Source organism: Martes martes, assembly GCF_963455335.1.
Source record: "Martes martes genome assembly, chromosome: 7".
Taxonomy (NCBI): domain Eukaryota; kingdom Metazoa; phylum Chordata; class Mammalia; order Carnivora; family Mustelidae; genus Martes; species Martes martes.
The window spans coordinates 26,360,166-26,382,673 of NC_137894.1; the positions used below are offsets into that span (position 1 = coordinate 26,360,166).

At 42.1% G+C, this 22,508-nt stretch overlaps 1 protein-coding gene across 1 annotated transcript in view; it reads right to left on the bottom strand.

Moving 5' to 3' along the window:
• The window catches only part of HERC2 (HECT and RLD domain containing E3 ubiquitin protein ligase 2), a 248,076-nt gene that overhangs the window by 2,945 nt on the left and 222,623 nt on the right, over nucleotides 1-22,508 (bottom strand). Inside the window, exons 80-90 of the mRNA XM_080809534.1 lie at nucleotides 17,221-17,398; nucleotides 16,016-16,177; nucleotides 13,954-14,045; nucleotides 13,609-13,748; nucleotides 10,044-10,231; nucleotides 9,626-9,823; nucleotides 6,007-6,090; nucleotides 2,330-2,471; nucleotides 1,966-2,160; nucleotides 1,205-1,317; nucleotides 424-614 (exon numbers count right to left, since the gene is read on the bottom strand). Coding sequence (XP_080665660.1) covers nucleotides 424-614; nucleotides 1,205-1,317; nucleotides 1,966-2,160; nucleotides 2,330-2,471; nucleotides 6,007-6,090; nucleotides 9,626-9,823; nucleotides 10,044-10,231; nucleotides 13,609-13,748; nucleotides 13,954-14,045; nucleotides 16,016-16,177; nucleotides 17,221-17,398 — 1,683 coding nt within the window. The remainder of the gene's footprint in view (nucleotides 1-423; nucleotides 615-1,204; nucleotides 1,318-1,965; nucleotides 2,161-2,329; nucleotides 2,472-6,006; nucleotides 6,091-9,625; nucleotides 9,824-10,043; nucleotides 10,232-13,608; nucleotides 13,749-13,953; nucleotides 14,046-16,015; nucleotides 16,178-17,220; nucleotides 17,399-22,508) is intronic.

Genomic DNA, 22,508 nt, shown 5'->3' on the forward strand with positions numbered 1-22,508 from the left:
GTGGAAGGAGCAAGGAGCAGCAGAAGGGTGCTAGATGGGTGGCTTTGCTAGATGGGTGGCTTTGCTGAGGGCCAGGCAGGGGTGGGACCAGCCCTGACACAATGCTGCCCAGGAGAGCTCACAGAGGGGTACCTACAGGAGGGCACCCACAGGTCCTCTGAGTTCTGCCTGGAGAGCTCCCCAAACAGCACAATTCTAGCCACCTTGGTTTTCTAGTCAGAGCCAGGAATCTTGGGCAAGAATAATGAATACTCTGATTTGGATTACAAAATAAGCTTTGATAACTATAGATCAGTAGTTGCTAGAACCAAGTCTACTAGCATTTTACTGTATGGGATTTCTGAAAAATGCAGTCATCCAAGCAAACTACTTCCTATTTTTGCTATTTACTGAATCAAAACAATAGAAGGCAGATGACCCCACCTGTAGTTAATTGCCAGCCGGACATACTCTGCACGGTTTTCCAGGGTGATGTGTGTATACTTAGAGCTCAGCTGGATGTCCTGGCCACTTGCACTTGGCACAGTGAAGGGCAGGCTCATTGCCTCAAACTCCTCTGAGGTGGCTTCATTGTCACGGATGTACATGAGCCCAGGGATAAAATCTTTATCAACCTTTCAAGGGAAAAAAGGGAGCCCACATGTTAAGTGAGGGTCTTTACCACACTTCTGACTGTAGTTCAGCCGTGATGGTGCCTCAGTCTGCACTGGGTGTACCTCAAGGCTGCTGGTGCATTATAAATGCCAGAAAATAAAAGAGGCCAGCAGTGAGAAAGCACTTCACACAGGGAGCTGAGGAAAAGAGCTTGTAATTCAAGGAAGTTCTTAAAATGAACCAACAGCCACTGGTTAGAGACAGATCCCACCCTACAGTCGTGGTACCAAGGGAAGTATGGCCACAGGGAAGATGCTGGCTGTGGTCAGCCAGTCATGCTTCCCCTCCTGAAAGCCAAAGCCACCACCCAGCCATTCACAAGCTCTGATCCTCCAGAGGAAAACTGGGTGAATTTTCTTATCTGACAATATTTCAAGTTGCAAAAGCACCACAAAATAGATGGTCTATCAAGTTCCAGAGGCAAACTGGCCTAACATCCACAGACCTTCTTTGCTACTAGAAGGTAGTCTGTAGCCAGGGGTGCCCCCTGCACTCTGTACCGGGTACACTAGGTGTCACATTTCCCCATCGCCACTTTCCTGGTGGTTACCTCACTGAGGTCTGCAATGGTGAGGCTCATCCCAGCCAGTTGCTTCCAGACAGGCTCAGCCAGGTTGAGGCTCAGGGGACTCCCAGTCCGGATAGCGATGCCCAGTAACACACCTGCTCAGTCAAGGCACAAGTAACAGGAGATACTTGAAATCAATGATAAAACATATAGTTCAATTAACACCACAGAATAGCTCCACACTGGGCCTCAGTGCCTTCTAAACCAATGTTACCCAAATTCATGGAGACAGGTCCATCCTTAATACATTTTGTCCTGTTCTAAATTCATTGTTTCCTTTTGTTTCTATGGGCCTAGTTTCTAACTCTTCTCTTTGTATCAGTAAGTATGAGCCACACAGAGGCCAATCTCCATTCCTTTAAAACAGATGCTTCTCAAGGAAGGTAGGCGCAGTACCTGGAGAGGAACAGGCAGCAACAGGAGCACTCAGCACATATACGGAATGGAACAGGAGGGAGGGACTGACCAACTACCCAAACCCTTCAGATCTGACCCCAAGTTTCAGATACATTTAAGCTGCAGAAACATGGTATTTCAGATCCTCGGTGCACCAGACAGTTTCTGACCCTTGGCACCCAGCCACTCACTGATGGTTGGCTCTACATGTCCCTGCACCTGGACAGTGAAAAAGTTAAAACCAAATACTCAAAATATTTGTCATTCCCAAGACAGAGCAGACATTAAGTAACTGGGGCACACATAGCCACATAATTGAGGCATCATGCCCGTGCGAGAAGGCCCACCCAGAAAGCGGAACATGTTGGTGTGCACGGGCGCCCTGGCAGCGGGGCTGAACAGGTAGCAGTCGCGGTTGGCCCCTGACTCATCTCTCCCATTAGGCGTCACGATCAGAAGCGGGGTGAGTCCATTCTGCAGTTCTTCACAGATCTCAGCTATGGACTCACTGTAGCCACCACCACAGTCATCCACAGATTCACCTTGAGGGAAAGGAGAGTCAGCAACACATAGTCACACCAGCAAAGCCCTGCAGGGTGCAGCTAGATGAACTTCTCAGCTCTCCCTGTAATAATGCCCACTGTACTACTGTCTGTGCTCAGACTGCCAACCCTCAGGACCACAGGCCTGGTAGAGCATCCAAGTTCTCACCCACAAATTTGACTTTCCAGACACGGTGGGGGAGGAGGAGGCTGTCGGGGCTAAACGAGCTCATCTTAGCACACATCTGCCCAAAGACAGATTTGGTCCCATCAGGGCCTGCTAGGCCGCCTTTACTCCTTGAACGTTTGACCTAGAGAGGAGAAAAGAAATAAATATGAAACAGCCACAGCAGCAGAAAGCACACAGTTACTATCTTCCACAACTAACCAGCCCTGGGACATCTGTGGCAACAATGAGCCCTACAGCCATTCCCCCTTCTTGTTACCCTTTACTCCTCTGCCCTGGTCACCAGGGGAGAAGTCCAGCCAGCATTCTGCTGCTGGACCTAAAGAGCTGTCACGAGTGGAGCCCACAGTGAGGGGAAAGGAGTGTGAGATCAGTCTTTGAGGTTCTCAGAGGGTCTGTGTCCTCAGGCCTCACAAACAAGGTGCTTGCTGGACAGCTGTGCTAATGGAAGCTGTGCTATCATGATGGGAGACATGGCCCCTGCTCACCAAATGCATGCAGCATGTTGCCACAGCATAGCACCCCTCACGACTGGTAGTGTCTAAGTAAACATTCCCTCAAGAAATTATGACCTCGGCTGGTCATTCACATGGGTGGGTGCAGCCCATGTGGTCAGTAACGATAATATGATTCACCCTCACACTTCATAACTTTAACCATGGCCAACCACTTTACCACACTGCCTCGGCCTCCATGAATGAGATGCCAGCAACTCCAAAAGCAGCCCTCCTTAGAAGACTATCAGGACTCCGAGCTTCAAACCACATGGCTGAGACCAAACCTGGAGGCACCACCTCAACCAAAACAGAATCTTCCTCCCCTCCCTTACTCATCTGCATGTATCCTACTCCAACCTTTGGGGGTCACTGCACCCCCCAAGTACAATCACTTTTTCTACCTGTATTTCTCACCCTAGGCTAAGATTTTCAAACAGATCAGACCAAGAGCCCTCAAGGACCTCACCTAGTAGGGGCTCAGTAACCCTGCAGTTTTGTAGGCTACACAGTGCTCCAGAATCAACTGAGAAACTCAGTCTAAAATAATGGCAAAATGGAAAGTTAAGGAAAAATGTTCATGAAAATGTACTTTTCTGTTGCCTCATCCAGCTAAACTCTCACAATCCTTAACTTCTTAGTAAGTTCTAGGCTGAGTTTAAATAGCAAATACTCACACACAAATAATCATAAACAAGACTTATGAATAATGACAATAATGATATTAGCTTCTTATGGAATGAAATGTTCTTTGTGCCACCTATTTGACTGTATGTTGACAAATGTGATTTCATTTAAACCTCACAGCAGTTCTTCAAGGTACCCAAAGTCCCTGGAGGAAACTGAGCTACAGAAAGGAAGACGGATGTGTCCATCCATGAGAAACAAGATGCACACCCATCTGCCTACTCTGAATGTCACATCACCTCCATTTACAGTACCAATTAAAATAAACTGATGCTCTTGGCTCCTCTGAAGGAAATGGCTATGAGAACATAGCTATGACTCTGCAAGGACAAGCAGGCACCTGTGTACCTGTGGCTACTTCTGGACAGTAGGAATAGAAGTCATTTTAATTGCCTTTAATCTGAATTTTCCAAATTTTCAGAAACGAGCATGCTCATTAATTCTGCAATAAATTTTAAATAAAAAAATTTTATGTACAGTGATTTTCAGATTCTGTTATAAAACTAAATCATATTCAAACAAACAAAACCCTCTAGGAACATGCCTATGTTTTACTGTCTCTAGAATACTCTGCACAGACAGTATGAGAACATCTACAATGGCATTCCCATGGGAGAAGGTGGATGCCAGCAGCAATCTGTGGCTACAGGACAGCTGACACCACCTTTCTGGATCAACTGGTATCTTGAACTCAACTTGGATTCATGGAATACATCCCATTCTCACCCTCTATTCTATTTTTGATTAAAAAAAAATTCTATGTCCATCCTTATGGAAGATCTTTCTAGCTTCAGGAGGAATTATGAAATCTGAACTGAAAAGGACCTAACTCTCATACCAGAGGGCCCCAAGGTGTACGAGAGCACTCATGGTATGCTGCATTGAATGCTGTTTATGTGCATTTTAAAAATGGTAATATGAATTTGTCCTTTATCCATTCTATTTTTTCAAACATGTACTGAACATTTTTGACATAAATGCTGGAACAGAATGACAAGAAGGAAAGAGGTGTCCAAACATGATGAATGCAAAATCAACATAAGAGAAAGACAGAAAAGGCATGCTTAACCTGGGTTCCACGTCACCAAGGCTCAATGATGCCAAAAGCCCGAGATCTGAATACCCATATCAGGCTGCTGTCCCTGGCTAGGCACCTCTGTGTGTGGCTGGGGCAGGCATATGATCTAGGAATGCCCAACCATCTGTGTTAGTTGAACTTTCCTCACTTATAAACTTCAGTGTTTAAGACCTAATAACATAGAACAAACCAAAATGATCCTCAAGGTAGGGAAATGAAAACTTTTTTTATAAACCTAATTAAACAGCCCATTTGTTTGTAGAGTGGGCTGACTGACCTCCAGCTTACCATTAAAGAGTCTGACGTCAGTGAAGGGACTACTTCCATCAGTGTGGTCACATGTGTTCTCCAACAAATGACCAGAGTTTGTGTCTTAATTCAAAATGCCCCCAAGAGCAACTCTAGAGAAATGTCTAGTCATGCAACCAATATCAGGGTAAAAATCATGTGTTAATATAAAGGAACAAAGAATTTGTTCTTAGTAACTCTCTGTTTCTGTTCCAAGAGGTGGGGCTATTTCATTTGCATGTTAAATGTCAAGTATACACAACATAATCAGTGGTGGAGTTCTCTTGTTTTTAGTTAAATTTTTAAACTGTTAAGTGTATCTACACTTAGCAGCAAGTTTAATTCAGAGATGGCCTACTTTTCATTTCTCTGATTACTACAGAACAGTATTAGTGATGCTGGTCTATTAAGTAGGCAAAGACAGCTATCAGAGCCAGAAAGGGTGTGAGGCTGGTGGGAATAGGAATTGTCCCCACATAAAATTTGATGTATGGAATGCCTCTGACTGGCCCTGCTTCTCAGAACCTAATACAAGGAAGGCAACTGAAGACACATCTGTAGTTGGGGCCGTGCTGAGAAGCCCTGCTATACCCCAGAAGGCTGCAGCCTTCCAGCACCCTGCAGAGAAATCTGACAGAGGAAACTAAGAGAACATGGGGTAGGTGGTCAGCGAAAATAATCCCACAGTCTCACTGTAGGGCAAGGAGAGGTGCTTATAATGTAATAAGGGGAAAAAAGGGCAAGTTACAAAAGAGATGAATCTAGTTTCAATTATGACAAACATACAAACACACCTCCAAAATGTCAGCAGTAGTTATTACTATTTGGTAGAAATATGGTCATTTTTACTTCTCTCTCTTTGCTTATCTGTATCCATCCTTCTGGATTATCTGAAATAAGTCTTTCTGACTTCTGTTACAAAGAAAACAATTTACATTCCCACTGGAAGCCTCAGCACCACAGAACATCACAGACAGGTAGCACCTTGCTCTCTAAAGCAAGGGCACATGAGAAAGTCTGCTCTTACCCCAAGCTGTGGGGGGCCATGACTCCCAACGACAAAACCATCCTATCTAAGAATTGTTAGACTAAGAACAGTTTTCACTTGTTACCTGAATCCGGTTCAACTCTACCACAGGACCATGCTGGCGATCTCGCACCATAGTTGCTTGTACTACTTTTCGGAAAGCTGCCTCCTAAAACACGACAGATGGACAAAATTTAGAATCTGCTATAGGAAATATTATTACCCATAGGTTTGTTTTAAATATCCTAAGTCAAATTTTCTTTTTTTGTTTTTATTAAGCTCAATTAGCCAACATTAGATTTTGATGTAGTGTTCAACAATTCATTAGTTGCTTAAAACACCCAGGGCTCATCACAACATGTGCCCTCCTTAATACCCATCACCCAGTTACCCCATCCCCCCACTCCCCTTTCTACACCCCTCAGTTTGTTCACAGAATCCAGAGTCTCTCATGGTTTGTCTCCCTCTTTGATTTCCTCGCTTCAGTTTTCCCTCCCTTCCCCTGTGGTCCTCTGCACTATTCCTTATGTTCCACATATGAGTGAAACCATATGATAATCGTCTTTCTCTGCTTGACTTATTTCACTTAGCATAATACCCTCCAGTTCCATCCATGTCGATGCAAATGGTAGGTACTCATCCTTTCTGATGGCTAGGTAATATTCCAAAAGGTCAAATTTTCTTAAGAACAGTAACTACAAACACTCTTTTCTGAATCGTGAGGTGGTGTGGGGGGCACAGCCTGGAACCCATCCACAAATCTATGCAGAGGCCCATGTCCCCTATTTAGAGGCAAGAGGAGCCCACAACACTCTCTGGTGGAGGTCCAGAGACTGGTATGTGTCTGCTCTGACTCAGAACTCAGGCCAAGCCCAGAGGATCGACTAGAAAACCAAGGGCTCCCAGACAAACCACAAGTCCACGTGGCAGGACTGACATTAAATACTATGCCTCAGTATCATGGTCCTGACAAAACCACTAAAGAGCAGCAGGGCCAGGGGGTCCTACAGGTCAGGACAGGTTCGGGGTGTGGGTGGGGAGACCAATGAAGGAGGGAACATATAGGTACCATATACTGAAAGAAACCTGGAATATCCAGGGCAAAACAGCAAGAAAAGAGAGTGGGGCCCAATATTACCCAGGCAGAGGCAGGCCCGCCATGCTCATATGGACTAGGGCACAGGCAGCAGCAGTGAGGATAGTAATAGGGAAGGAGACTCAAGAGACTCAAAGAAGGTAGGATCAGTGGGAGTCCCAGGTCTCTGCCAAATGGATAACCCTGCTTTTGTCCAAATACAACATGGCCAGGGAAGCCCAAGGTACCTACAACAGGGTCTAGGTCCCTCTCCCAGGTTAGAACTCCAGCCTCTGAAAGCAGGAAGGGCAACGGCCCTACGCAGCCCAAGGAGGTGGCCTCAGAAGCAGAGAAGATCAAGTGAAGGTGTCAGAGAGACAACCAGCCCATAGAGGCGAACCCACCACAGCACACAGGGGCTCACGAGGTGCATCCATCACCACGCACCCTTATATAACACCTACCAGCTACTTTTGCCCTCCCCCCTGCCTAACTTCTGTTTTACTAATTGCCCAGAACCAAGGCCAGTTCCTCCTCAACAGGAACATGCATTTCTTTTCTCTGAATGGTCTCACCCAGCTTGGCTTTCCTGTGGTGCTCTCTCACTTCTGTGCTCTGAATTACATCCTGGTAATAACTCTCCATGGCCACAAGAAACATACAGTCCCAATTTTCCAACAGATATGAGCCTTTCCTACCCAGGACCAGAACAGAGGCCCATTACATATCCACACCCACCCTAAGGGTGCCTGCTGGACTCCCTCAGCATTCCTGCTGTCCCATCCATGCTCACAGCCTCCAGAACACTCATGCAGTCCGTGTGGAACACATCCTGCCTCTCTCTTGGTTTTCTCCCTATGTGGGAAGGCTTTTTCCCCTAGCTGCCTATTATCACCTCTACTCTGACAGATTAAAAAAAAAAAATGGTAAAAGGGATCAAATTTCTTACTTTTTATAATTAAAAAATGGTTGAAGTTTCGTATCAATGTCCATATCAATGTTACCTACACACAACTTTTTCTTGTTTCCCACCATCGGAGAGATGTTACCATTACCACAATCCTTATCAATGTCCACCTGCCTCTAAGTTACTCATTAAAATAAAATGTGTGGAGACGCCTATGTGGCCCAGTCGGTTAAGTGTCTGCCTGTGGCTCAGATCATGATCCCAGGGTCCCAGGATCAAGTTCCACATCAGGCTCCCTGCTCAGTGGGGAGCCTGCTTCTCCCTCTCCCTGCTGTTACCCCTGTTCGTGGGCACTCTCTCTCTAACAAATAAACAAAATCTTTAAAAAAAAAGAAAAGAAGATGTGTGTACCAGTCTCCTTCAGCTAAGTGCCAACAAAGCCAATCCTGGGGGGAGAGGGGGAGGATCTGCTTGGATGGGACTCCAAAACATCTAGATTTTATTATTTAAAAAAAACAACAAACAAACAAAAAAAACCCATATGGGGCACCTGGGTCTCAGTCAGCTGAGCATCTGACTCTTGGTTTCAGCTCAGGTCATGATCTCATGGGTCATGGCATCAAGCCCTGCATGGGGCTCCATGCTCAGCAAGGAGTCTGCTTGAGAGTCTCTCCAGCAGACTCTGCCCCCACTTGCATGCGTGGGGGCTCTCTCTCTTTCCAATGAATAAATAATTTAAAATAAAATAAAAATTAGGGGCGCCTGGATGGCTCAGTTGGTTAAGCGTCTGCCTTCAGCTCAGATCATGATTCTGGGGTCCTGGGGTTGAGTCCTGCCTCAGGCTCCCTGCTCAGTGGGGAGCCTCCTTCTCCCTCTCCCTCTGCCTGCTGTTCCTCCTGTTTGTGCTCTCTCTCTGTCAAATAAATAAATAAAAATCTTTAAAAAATTAAAAAATTAAATTAAAATTTTAAAAAACCTTAATCTTTGATAACAAAACAGGCCACAAAATAGGTCTCAGAATCATAGACTCTTCAGAATTAGGAGTCCTCAAATCTGACCTCTGTGCTTTTTTTCGGCACAAATATTTCCCCTATTACATAATGGTTCTTTTAGGATAACCTGTCAACTTGCTTGCCAGAAAATTAACTCCTGAATCAGACACCCTATTTCTAAAAAGCTCAAATTATTAGATGTCGATGGGTCAAAATCTGTCTGGTGATTTTTATGTGCCCTCTTTCATGATTCTATTCACAGCCTGTTAAAAATTATCCTTTGACAAGGAATCTCTATACATCCTGGTAGTGAACTCTCATCTAAACCATCTAGACTATCAGGCACCCTCTCCTGGACTTTCCTGGGGAAGAAATTAGCTTCTTTTTCCTTCCTGCTGCCACTAGGGATTTGCTATAATGCCTCAGGCTAGCCAAGTAGAGAACATTGCCAAGAAGGCTTAGTTTTGCAAACCACCCCACCCTTTTGGGGAGGTGGAAGGCAGGTGGGGAAATACCATACCATACTAGTAATTTTTAATGTAAGCTCTAAAAGAGAAGACATCTTTATCTGTTTTTCACTGATACATTGTGAGCACCCAGAAGAGAGCCTGCTGTATAGTAGGTGCTCAATGAACATCTGCTGAATAAGCTTTATTCTATATATTCTCATTTCGGGAATTTTCATTGGATTAAAACTGAAATACCAGTTTTGCCTATAGCAAAAGAGTACCTTTCCCTGGGATATCAGAATTCCTCGCAGAGTGTCAAACCCCACAGAAGGCCCAAGTCCAGTTTCATCAAGAGAGCCCTCCAGGTCGAACATGGGGATACAGGGGCAGAAGAGCTCTGAGATGTGATGTAGCAGAAGCAGCCGATTCCGCAGTGCTATTATGGGGATTTCCTGCAAGTGATTGTATTCCATGGGAACCTGAAACATTGAAGCTGCATTAAGTCAACTTAGGTGTCAAATGTACAGATAAGCCATAGTTTGTAGATGAATTCTTAAAATATTTTTTTCAAAAACACCTCTGTAAATATACAATGGAAAATGAACTGTGAGTGTGGCCTACATGCATAATTCGATACACAGATAGTAATTTTGTCACTACTTATACACTCCTAGCCCAACTGGCCCAATCCGTACTGACCTGTGCAGGAAGCTTCCCAGCGCTGGCAGGCTTGCTGGTTGACCAGGCAAGGGTATGTGCTGAGCCACAGGCCACACGGTTGACCTTCTTACCCTGAAGGGCAGCTACCAACCGAGGCCTCTGGATGGCATTTGTAGTTCCATCTCCCAGCTGTCCCTCATCATTGTCGCCCCATGTATAAACTTCTCCTAAATGAAGTGAATTTAGAATAAGAACTTCTATACTGGGACTAATGAATGCACAACCACCAACATTTAGAACAGTAATAGTAAAACAAGGACACTATATAGAGTGCTGCTTGCGGCTGCATGGCTCCCTGAGGAATCTTTGTGGGTATGGCAGCTAACTTCATTTCCATTTTAGTCACCGAGTGATCTGACCCTTAGAACAGTTTTCTGAGCCTCGGTGGCTCAGTGGGTTAAAGCCTCTGCCTTCAGCTCGGGTCATGATTCCAGGGTCCTGGAATCGAGCCCTACATCGGGCTCTCTGCTCAGTGGGGAGCCTGCTTCCCCCTCTCCCTCTGCCTGCCTCTCTGCCTACCTGTGATCTCCGTCTGTCAAATAAAGAAATAAAATCTTAAAAAAAAAATCTGATGCTCAGATTGGCCCTTCCCATTCTGGACAGTTTACTCCTAAAGCCACTCGGTAGGCATCATAGCACAGGTAAGGAGAGGAGGACTTCTCTGCAGAGGTACAGATGGATGCAAAGAATCAGAGTCCACTAATGACAAAAACTTCCATATAGCAGGTGTCCCAGTGTGGGGAATTGGCCCAAGCAGAGAGACAAGTACCCCATGTGTAGGAGTGGCCCAGAGTGGGCATTCACAGCCCGAGATGCATGAGGATTCACTCAGGGGAGAGGGCAAAGGCAATGATGGGACACTGGTCACATGAGGCAGAGTAACTGAATCACTGCATTAGGGATAATGAAATCCAAGATTCTCACCAAGAGAGAAAGGAGCTGTAAGTATGGAAAGAAAGAAAACTAGAATGAACCCCGTGGTATAGAATTGGAACCTGTGGTCTTAGTGGGAATGTGTGGTATCCAATATACATATATAGATATAAAAATAACATAGATATAAATTTGTATATTATTTACATAAGTATTCCCTGGCTCTGTCCACTCAGAAGGCCTGGGAACAGTGACATCCCAAAAGCAATGAGCCCATCCATCGACCTGATCTGTCTTCTAAACACCACCTCCTCTAAAGATACCAGGACTCCTTGGGGAAATGGCCAATACTAGGCTTGGGCCATGGGGAGTCAAGAAGAAGATACCGTGTTTTATTGTGTCAGAAAGCAAGGAAGTATTCCATGAATGACAGGCACACACCAGCGAATAAAGCTAGCATAATAGGGCCAATCTGAGCATCAAAATTTGTAACAGTAACAGATTATATATATCCCTTGAATAAATTAGGAAACCTGGCATCTCACATAGATGTAAATGAAAAAATAAAGATTTGATGAGAATAAAATATTCAATGAGAAAAGGGATATTTAGTTTCAAATACCGTCCCAAATACTTATTTGTTACAAAGGAAAAGCCTGGCAGCTATCACCTTAATCTAGTGATTAAAGTTAACACCACTGGTAATGGGACAAAGAGAAATTGCACATCACCTGATGAATTAAGAATGAATTAAGAACAGAGCATGAATTAAGATCAAAGATGAGAAATTGAATCTACTGAGGAAATATCTGGCAAACTCACATGAGGGATGCTCTACAAAATAACAAGTCTGCAATCTTCAAAGGCGTCACAGTTCAAAAAAATCAGGAAGACTGAAGAAGTGTCAAAGAATAATGTTCACGGTCAACTGAAGATTGTCTCAGAGTAGAAGAGACATGAATATGTTTCAGCTAAATGTAACTTGTGTTGTATCATAAAAATGGGAATGAAGATCAGGTGTAGTAATAACCAGTGGGAATTTCCCAAATATACATTTCCCAAATGTTGGGATTGTTCAGTAGTGTCCTGGTTTGTAGGAAGTAAACACTCAAATGTTCATAGTGATGGGCAGTACCCGACTCTCACATGGATCAAAAAAAGGTCTTGTACTGCACTACAAACTGTTCTCTAAGTGTGTGATTTGCTTCAAAAATTTAAAGAATGAAAATGAAGCAATTAAAAAATGTGTTCTAAGTTCTTGATTAAGAACTAACAATACACCATAAAAATTACTTATTCATATATGAAACACCTCCATTAATGAAACAATTGAAGGGTACATGTTCATATAATTCACCAAAGGCTTTAAAAGGGAAAAATGGGGAAATGGCTGTTTTAATGAAAGACGGTACACTAGTTTTCTATCATTACCATAACAAATTACTACAACTTACTGGCTTAAACGGTGCTTTCAGTTCTGTAGCTCAGGAGTCCAACATGAATCTGACTAGGCTAATAGCTAGGTATCAGCAGGCTGCATCCTTTCTGGACACTCTGAGGGAGAAAACCCATTTCCTTGCTCTTTCAGGCTTTTGGGACAATTAAGCTCTTTGGAGGGCCAAGGTCTTCCTTCCTATGGGCTGTCAGCTGTCACCTGTTCCTAGCCTCCAGAGCACACCCACACTCCCTGGCCCCTTTCCTCCATCTTTGTAGCCAACAATGCGGATCAGGACCTTCTCACACTTCGAAAAATCTCTCCTGCCTCTTCTCTGTCACATCTCTTTGACTGACCCTTCTGCCTCCTTTTTTGCTGTGAAGGATCTGTGTAATTACACTAGCCCATCTAATAATCCAGAATAATTTTCATATTGTAATGTCAGCTGATCATCAACCTTAATTCCATCTGTACATTTTGCCATTGTGCTGGGGTCCCCAAGACCACCTTCAGGTTTCCTCATTCACTGGGTAAACTCCCTGGGCTCAGCATACAGTCATACTCAGCTACAATTACAGTGAAAGGACATGAAGAAAAATCAGCAAAAGGAAAAGGCACATGGGGTAAAGTACAGATAAACCAGATACAAGCTTCCAATGATCCTATGCCAATGGAGTTACACAGGACAGGTTTAATTCCTCTAGCAATGAGCTGTGACAACACATGTAAAGTGCTGTCTACCAAGGAAGCTCATTAGAAATTTCGGCGAGCAGAGTTTTCACTACGGCAGTCACATGGACACTTCTGCCTGGCACATACCCAGGTTCTAAGAAACAGGTTTCAGCAGAGACCCCATTGTGCAGTTTAGGCACAGCGGGGACTTTTGTCAATTAGGGAAGGGAAGGAGCCCCCCAAAATTCAGGTTCTCAGAGGCCAGCTGAGGGCCACCTTGCAAGCAGCCCTTCCTACTTACTTCCTAAGTATCCTTCCTAAGGATACTTGCGAGCAGCATCAGATGTGCTCTGTTAGCTCTTTTCTGCACAGCCATGAAATGTAACATATTCACAAGTGTTAACACCAGGGGCTGAAGATGACAAGAGCCAGAGTCCTGCTCACCACAGAAATTCTCAGATATAATATCATTGCTCCCCACCCCTTACAGCCACATGTATTATTCCTGAGCAACCTCTTAGATTTCAAAGGCCTCTGTGTTGCAACAATGGGCCTCCCACCTACCATCCTCAGTGCAGCACACACAGTGCAGGGAGCCAGTGGCAATAGCAATGACTTTCTTCCCCTGCAACCCTTGGACCTGCCGCGGTCTTCTAACATGGTCATCAGATCCATGGCCCAGCCTGTGGTAGTCACCTTTGCCCCTGCACAAAAGGAAATATAGAATTATGAGTGCAAGACCCTGTCGTTTACCACCCTGCCCCACCCTCTTGGCTTAAGCACCATACTTCAGGACACAAATCACAGCCTGCTATAGAAGTTACATCTCAATCTATGAGATGTCAGTTAATATAACTTCACATTAGTAAACTAGTTTTGGTGATATTAAACAAACAGAATCTTACATACCAAGTATAAACAGCACCAGATTTGGTAAGGGCGACAGAAAACTGGGACCCACATTCTACTTTAACCACTCCAAGGCCTGTAAGAGAATCAATCTAGAAGGAAAAAAGGTTCAATTAGACTGACTCAAGGTTTTTGCTGACTGCTGCAACCACACAGAGACTGAACTAAATCTAATAAGGAAATCTGAAAATCCTTTACTCAGGTCAAATAAAGACCCACTAAAAATGGACATATCACAGTTGAAGGTCTGTGATCATTTTCCCCTAAAATCCACTCTCCCAATTCCATTTCTCCTTGTGGTGTGGTGGTTCCATTCTCCAGAAAGCCTTGTACCTCTCCTCTGCGGTCCAGCCCTCCCACGGCCCATAGGCCTACAGGCAAGGAGCAACAAGCAATGGGGAAGAGGGTTGGCCAAGAGGACCAGAGCTCTGGCCTCCATCTATCTAGGTTAATTAAATTAAATATGACCTTGGTCAGCTAATACTGGAACTCACCTCCATCCCTGGACACTTAGGGTCCAGGCCCTTCACAGCCAATACCCAGAGGCCTCACTACGGCTCACTAACCTAGTCATCACTTTTTCTCATCCAGCAAGCTATGCTCTTATTACCTGTGACTGTTCTCAGACTTAGGTTCTCATATTTGATTTTAGATTTAATTAAAACAATCTATTCTCTTAGTTCTCCCCTCACCCTCACCTCTGTCACAATCACATCACTAATGACCTCCAACCCCCCAATGTCCAACATCCTAATCCCTGATGGTTCAAAGCCTGTGTCTAAGTTTTCCTAAGCATAATAAAGTCCACAACAGACAGTTTTTCCATAAATTTGGAAACCCTAAGTAACCTGTAACATGGTTAAAATACCATACACCTGCAAGAGAAAAGGAACAAGAGATGGTAAGACTGAGGAGGAAGCCCTGAGCTTCTGGTTTTCCAGCAGTGCCCAGCAGGGCACAGGGGTGCCTCCAAGCACATCTCCACCAGGCTTTGGCTGTAGGTAGCATCAGCCAAAACCACTCTCTGCAATGATGTTAATGTGTCCACATCGCCCAAATGGAAGCTGCCAGACACATGGGGCTACTGACCACATGAAATGCGGCCAGTGTGAACGAGGAAGTGAATTGTAAATTTACCTACTCTTAACTGAGTTAAATTTAAACTTAAATAGCCATGTGTGGCCAACAGCTACTGTACTGGGCAGCACAGCTCTGGGAAGAAAAGCTATGCAGTTCTAGCCCAGGCTCTCATTCTCTGGTAGAATGCTGCCTCCCAGGGCTGCCTGTGCACAGTGAGGGTCTCTATTCCACACACACAGTCCCAGATCCCTAACAAGATTGGACACCAAGCAGAAAACAGTTTCTAGTGTTCTTTAACAGCACACACACTCCCAAATCCACAGCAAAGCACCTCAGCTAAATGGCCTGGTCGTGTTCATGCACACTTCAGGCAGCACAGCAGTCAGCACATGATCTAAACACATCAATGAACTTCATCTCTGCCAACTGCCCATTCACAAGGGCAAGACAGTCTCACAAAGTTAAGAAATTGCTCAGAATCATGCAGGTCACATGGAGAAAAGCAATCTGACCCCCAATCCAGGCCTGCAGCCTCTTCTCTTAGCCTGTCACAGGATGTCCATTTAAAATAGCCTCTGGCTAAACCAGATGCAACCCTTTCAGCAAGTACTATTATATTCATAGCTACAGAACTCTGTAAATTGAAAAGACTATGAAGAATTTGTTATTCTTTTCCTCAAACAGGTCTACATACTACATAAAACCACAGGTCTCACAAAATTACATAAATTTTCCAAGACAGCACAAATAGCACTTAAGGTATCTAATACCTTTGGGCCTTTCACTCACGTTTTACCCAATTATCCATTATATTTTCTGCAAAGAAGGTAAGATGTGCTGAAAGACACACAATGGGGGATGGGGCAGTGAGACTCGGTGCTCCTGGGAGGGCCCAGGGGTCTCTAAGAGCTCCAGAAAGACCTGGAACCATCCCAAGATCTTTGGGAATGGTGCCTTTCTCCCACTGCATAGACACAAATACCTTCATGGGCACTTTACAGCCATCACTGCCTCCTCGGCCAAGCTTGCCATAGTCCCCGTCACCCCAGGACCAGACAGTATCATCATCAGTGAGGCAGAGGGTCTGGGCATCTCCACTGCCACAGGCAACGTCAACCACGCGGTGGCCCTGCAGCACCTCCACCTTCAGAGAAAAGGAATCAAAGTTATCTGACTGCAGTAGAAAGGAAGTTTACCTAAGGAAAGTTTTATTTTTCTTAATTTTTAAAAAAAGATTTATTTATGATTGCCTGGGTGGCTCCATCGGTTAAGCGTCTGCCTTTGGCTCAGGTCATGATCCCAGGGTCCTGGTATTGAGCCCCACATCGGGCTCCCTGTTCCACAGGGAGCCTGCCTCTCCCTCTCCGTCTGCCCCTGCTTGTGCTCTCTGTCAAATAAATATATAAAACCTTAAAAAAAAAATGTTTACTTATTTGAATGAAAGAGAGAGACGGAGAGAGCAGATGCCCACTCGACAGTAGGCAAGGGTGAGGGAGAGATAGAGAATCTAAGCAGACTTCCCACTGAGTGCAAAGCCTGATGTGGGGCTCAATTTTACAACCCTGAGATCATGACCTGAACAAAAATCAAGAGTCAGACACTTAATCGACTTAGCCACTCAGGCATCCCAGGAAAGGCTTTAAAGTACTGTGATGCTCTTTTCGTCTGTGTGGAGGGTGGGAAGGGAAGCCTTTGCAAAGAACGTGCAATTTTAATAACCTTGTAAGATAAGACAGAAACACCTTCATCTGAATGAACCAAATAAATCTAAACTATAGGAGGCAGGAATCGGTGTCCCCAATCAGCCAGTCCTACCACACCAGGAAGTCTTATTTACTGCTTCACCCAAAATACAGTGGGCCTTATAGAAGCCAAAGCATTTAGCTAGATGCCAAGTAATACTAATTTATATTAATAAATACACATATTTATTAATATATATAATAAAGTATAAATAAAAGGTAGTATTTCAAATACTACCCTGTTTAAATGACTCACTGAATACAAAACCTACTTGTAAATAATGAGCCTAAGGCCATCAACTCTAAAATAAAAGAAACTAGAGGAGGAAATACTTTTGACTTTTAAAAATCATAATGGCATAGCTACCTCCCCCACCACCTTCAACAGTGAGGGTGTGAAGAGCCGCCCTAGGCCTCTGAGCACCTTTCCAAGGTCCCTTCTCACCAGCTTTGGCTTTAACTGGTCTTCACTGTCGCTGTGTCCCAGGCGGCCATACCGGCCTTTGCCCCATGTGTAGAGGTCCCCTGCTGCTGTGACGCAGGCACTGTGGGCTCCACCAGCAGCAACATCAACCACTTCAATTCCTCTCAGAGACTCAATGACTCGAGGGCGGTCACATGGACTGCAAATAAGGTCAACAAGGATAACTGTAATAGTTTTATTCTTAAATATTTTAAAAGTATTAAATACTAGACTTTTGGTTTGCTGTTCACTTGTTTAATGTATACCTCTCAAATCAGTTGTTAATTAAGAACAATCATTCAGACCTGAAGTCAAAACTTCATAATTTTCTAAATGTCTCCTTTTATACTAGCTCCTAATGCCAGAGAGCAGACTTTCAATCTAAATCAGAAGCCAGGAGACTAGTGCCCCAATGCAGGCCAATCCGGCCCATGGCCTGTTTTTGAAAGGCCAATTAACCAGAATGAATTTTATATATATTTTTTAAAATTTATTTATTTGTTAGAGAGAGAAAGCAAGCGAGCACAGGCAGACAGAGTGGCAGGCAGAGGCAGAGGGAGAGGCAGGCTCCCTGCCGAGCAAGGAGCCCGATGTGGGACTTGATCCCAGGACGCTGGGATCACGACCCGAGCTGAAGGCAGCCGCCCAACCAACTGAGCCACCCAGGCGTCCCTGAATTTTATATTTTTAAAGGGCTATTAAAAAAACAAAAACAAAAACTGAAAGAAGCATATACAACAAAGACTGCATGTGGCCAGCCTAAAATATTTACTACTACCTGACTCTACCAAAACAAGCTGCCCACCCTTGCTATAAATCAACAATTCATTTGAGGAGTTTTATCATGTGAATGTTAACTAGCCTACAATGGGGCAAGCACTGATAGCAAACTGGTTTGTTTTCTTATTATTGAGTTTTGAAGGACCTTAGCCAGATGTATCATTACAAATAATGTTTTCTCAGTTGGTAGCATGTCTTTTCAATCTATCTTTCGAAAACCTGAAGTTCACATTTTTTTGAGGTCCAATTTATCCTATTTTTCTTTACTGGATTATGTTTTTGGAGTTTTATCTAAAAATCCTTGTCTGACCTAAGTCACAAAGGTTTTCTCTCACGTTTTCTTCTAGAAGTTTTGGGATTCAGGTTTTACACTTATGACTACCAATCCTTCTGAGTTAAATCTGGATGTGGTGCAGGAAGTCCACTGCTCGCCACGTGGTAATCCAATTGTTCAAGACCATTTGTTGAAAAGGCTCTGTTCTCCAACAAAATGTCTGCACTTCTGTAAACTGTGCATTGGAAGTTATAAGGGAGAAATCAAGCTTCATTTTTCCAGTCGTTATTCAGTATTTGTGATACATTTTTAGACTCTTGTGTTTCACTGGTCCCTTTCTCTTTTTACAATACTATATACTGTCTCGATTACCGTAGCTTTACAATGAGGCTTGAAGTAATGTCAGTCCTCCAACTTTGCTCCTTATTTTCAAAATTGTTTTGATTATTCTACGCACTCTGAATTTCCATATGAATTTTACAATCAGTTTGTCAATTTTTACACACATTTTAATTGGGAAGGGGTAGAACGTGTAGGTTAATTGAGGAAAACTGACAAAACAATATTGAGTCTTCTAATCCATGAACACAGAGTATACTCTCCTCCATAATTTTAGGTCTTTTAAAATTTCCCCCACCAGTATTTTATAGTTTTCTGCCTATAAATTCTCCATTTTTTTTTTTTTACCTCCTCCCCCAACCAAGTCAAATTTGTCCCTTACTATTTCAATTCTGGGAGGAGGATAATATAAATGGTATTTTTTAAACTTTAATTTCTGATTATATTTGTGTATGCATAGATACACAACTGCCTTTTATTTAGTGATCTATCCTGCAACCCTGCTAATCTCACTTATTAATTCTAGTAGTTTTTTTGTTGATAGCATGGATTTTCTATATCAACAATTATACTACATGTAAATAGCTTTAATTCTGTTTCCAATCTAAATGCCTTTTTTATACTGCTATACTGCACGTGCTAATCTTGAAGTACAATATTGAATCTTGATACTATATGTCCTTGTCTTGTTCCTGAAATTGAAGGAGGTTCAGTCTGTCACTATTAAGTATTGTATTAGCTCTATGTGTAACGGAGATGCTCTTCATCAAGTCACAGAAGTTCTCTTTTTTATTCCTAGATTAGTGAAAACTGTTTGTCAGGAACAGATGAAGTTTGTCAAATGCTTTTCCTTCCTTCATCTACTAAGATGACCATATGGTTTTTCTTTATTACTGGACTCATTTTCCAATGTTAAAAAGCAATTATGCAATTTCTGACATAAAACTCACTTGGTCATGGTGTATTATCCTTCTATATATTGTCAGATTTGATTTTCTAAAATGTTAAGAATTTTTATATCTACTTTCATGAAGGACATTGGTCTGTATTTCTCTATTAATGTCTAAGTCTAATTTTGATGTAAGACTAAAGCTATCCACAAAGGAGAGTTGGGGAGAATTCCCAACTCAATTTTCTAAAATAGTTTGTTAAGAATTGGTATTATCTGTTACTTATACATGTGGCAGAAACCATATCACCTGTTTACGGAGATTTATTTATGGGAAACTCATTTACTTAAATAGACACAAAGCTATCTGAGTCACCTATTTCTTCTTGAGTGAGCTTTAAAGAGTGTGTGTCCTTTGAGGAATTTGTCCATCTCATCTAAAAAGCTGCATTTGTTGTCAAAAGATGTTCATTATATTTTTCAATAGCTATACATTCTGCAGTGATTAAACGCCCTCATTCCTGATATTGCTACAATTTGTATAATCTTTTTTCTTGATCAGTCTAGAGGCAGGTTTTATACTGACTTTCTCAAAAAACTAACTTTTGTTTTCTCTGATTTTTCTCTATTGCTCTATTTTTCTGTTTCATGGATTCTCACTCTGATCTTATTTCCTTTATTCTGCTTATTCTGGGTTACATTTGTCCTTATTCTAGTCTCAATGTACAAACTGAAGTCATTAAAAACCATGTTTCTTTTATAAGTTTAAAAAAAAAAAGGCATTTTATGCTGTAAATCTCCTAAGTACTGCCTTTGCTGGATCACATAATTTTTATATTCTGTTTACATTTTCACTCAGGTGAAAAATCTTTTCTTTCTTTCTTTCTTTTTTTAAGATTCTGTTTATTTATTTGACAGAGAGAGAGCATCCGAGCAGGGGGAGTAGCTGGCAGGGGAGAGGGAGAAGCAGGGTCCCCGCAGAGCAGGGAGCCCAATGTAGGGCTTGATCTCAGAACCCTGGGATCATAATCTAAGCCGAAGGTAGACACTTAACCCACTCAGCCACCCCAGGCACCCCATGGTCAAAATCATTTCAAATTTACTTTTGATTCCCTTTTTGGCCAGTTATTTCAAAAGGTTTTATTTAATTTCCAAATATTTGGAAAATTTCCCAGAGATTTTATTGTTATTGGTTTCTAATTAATTCCATTAGGGTCACAGATTACAATTTATATTACTTGAGTACTCTTGATGTGTATGATTTGGTTTTTTGGCTCAAATTATGGTCTATATTGGTAGTTGTTCCATATGTAGTTGAAAAGAAAGTGCTTTTGCTAAATCGAATGATCTGTAAATGAGTATTTGATCAAGTTAGTTGACAAGATTTTCTGTTTACATGTTTTATTGCTTATTGAGAGAAGGGTATTAAAATCTCCAACTGTAACTGTGGATTTGTCTATTTCTACCTGCAACTCTGTCATTTTGTTTAATTTCATGTATTCAGAAGGTCTACCATTTGTTGTGTAAACATTTAAGATATTATGTCCCCTCGATGACTGACCACTTCATCATTACTAATTGCCCCTTTTTATCCCTCTCAATATTCTTTGCTGTGAAATCTACTTTGTATGATATTAATACAAGCATACCAGCTTTCTTTTGATTGGTGTTAACATGGTACATATTTTTTCCATTTTTTAACTTCTAATCTATTTATGTGTCTAATATTTAAAATTAGTTTTAAAATAGGTTTGATCTTGCTTTTATATCCATTCTGACAACCTCTGACTTTTAAATGAAGTGCCTAAACCATTTACATTTGATGTTACTGTTAATATATTTTGGCTTATATCACATCTTGCTATCTTTTTCCTACTTGTCCCTTCTGTTTACTCAATTTTTTTCTTCTTTAGAGTATGTTTTACAATTTCACTTTAACTTTTTTGTTGGTTTATCAAGTAAAGCCTTTTGTTGTATTATATTAATGTTTGTTTTAGGATATGGAGAATACCTCTCTATTACAGATTAATCTGGTCACATACTACATCATGTATAATATAAGAGCATCACAGTGGAATATTTCTATTTCCTACCCCCCAAGCCTCTGTGTTGATGTTGTCTTCCTCTTATTATTGCTATATATTTTACTTCTGTGCGTCTCAATTCATTTTTAATATATCCTTGAAATACTCAATTACCTTTTGAAAATATTTATACAATAAGGAAAAAGTCATGGTATTAATTAACCCATGCAGCAACTTCCTCATTCATTTGTATAGAAGCCCAATTCCATCTGATATAACCTTCCTTCTGTTTGAAGTAACTCCTTTAACATTTTTGTTGTGCAGGTCTGCAGGTGTTGAATTCTCTCAGCTTTTGTTATGTCTGAATGAGTCTACTTCAGTATTTTATTCTTAAAAAAATATTTTCCTAGAGTAAACAAATTCTAGGTTGACAGTTATTTTTACTTTCAGTACCTCCACCATCTTCTAGCTTGCATTGTTTTCTGTAAGAAATTTGCTGTCATCCTTTATCTTTTTTCTATATATGTAACATGTATTTTTCCCTCTAGCTGCTTTTATGATTTTTTTCTATTTATCAGCAGTCTTGAGCCTTGACCATGTGCCTTGGTAAGTTTCCTTCATGTTCCTTTTGCCTTAAGTTCTTTGACCTTCTTGAATCTTTGAGTTTACAGTTTTCATCAAATTTGAACATTTTTCGCTATTATTTTTCAAAATCCCCCCCATCCTCCACTGGTGACTCCAAAATATTCATAGAATAAGACACTTAAGGCTGTGTATCCACAATTCACTGATGCTATGTTCATTTTATGTATGTGTATTTCATTTCTGTGTTTCAGTTTCTATTGTTAGGTCATCAAGTTCATTGATCTATTCTTCTGCAATGTTTAATCTACATTAAACATTGTATATACATATACATTACCCTGTATTAAACAGATTATACATTAATCTGTATTAAACATGT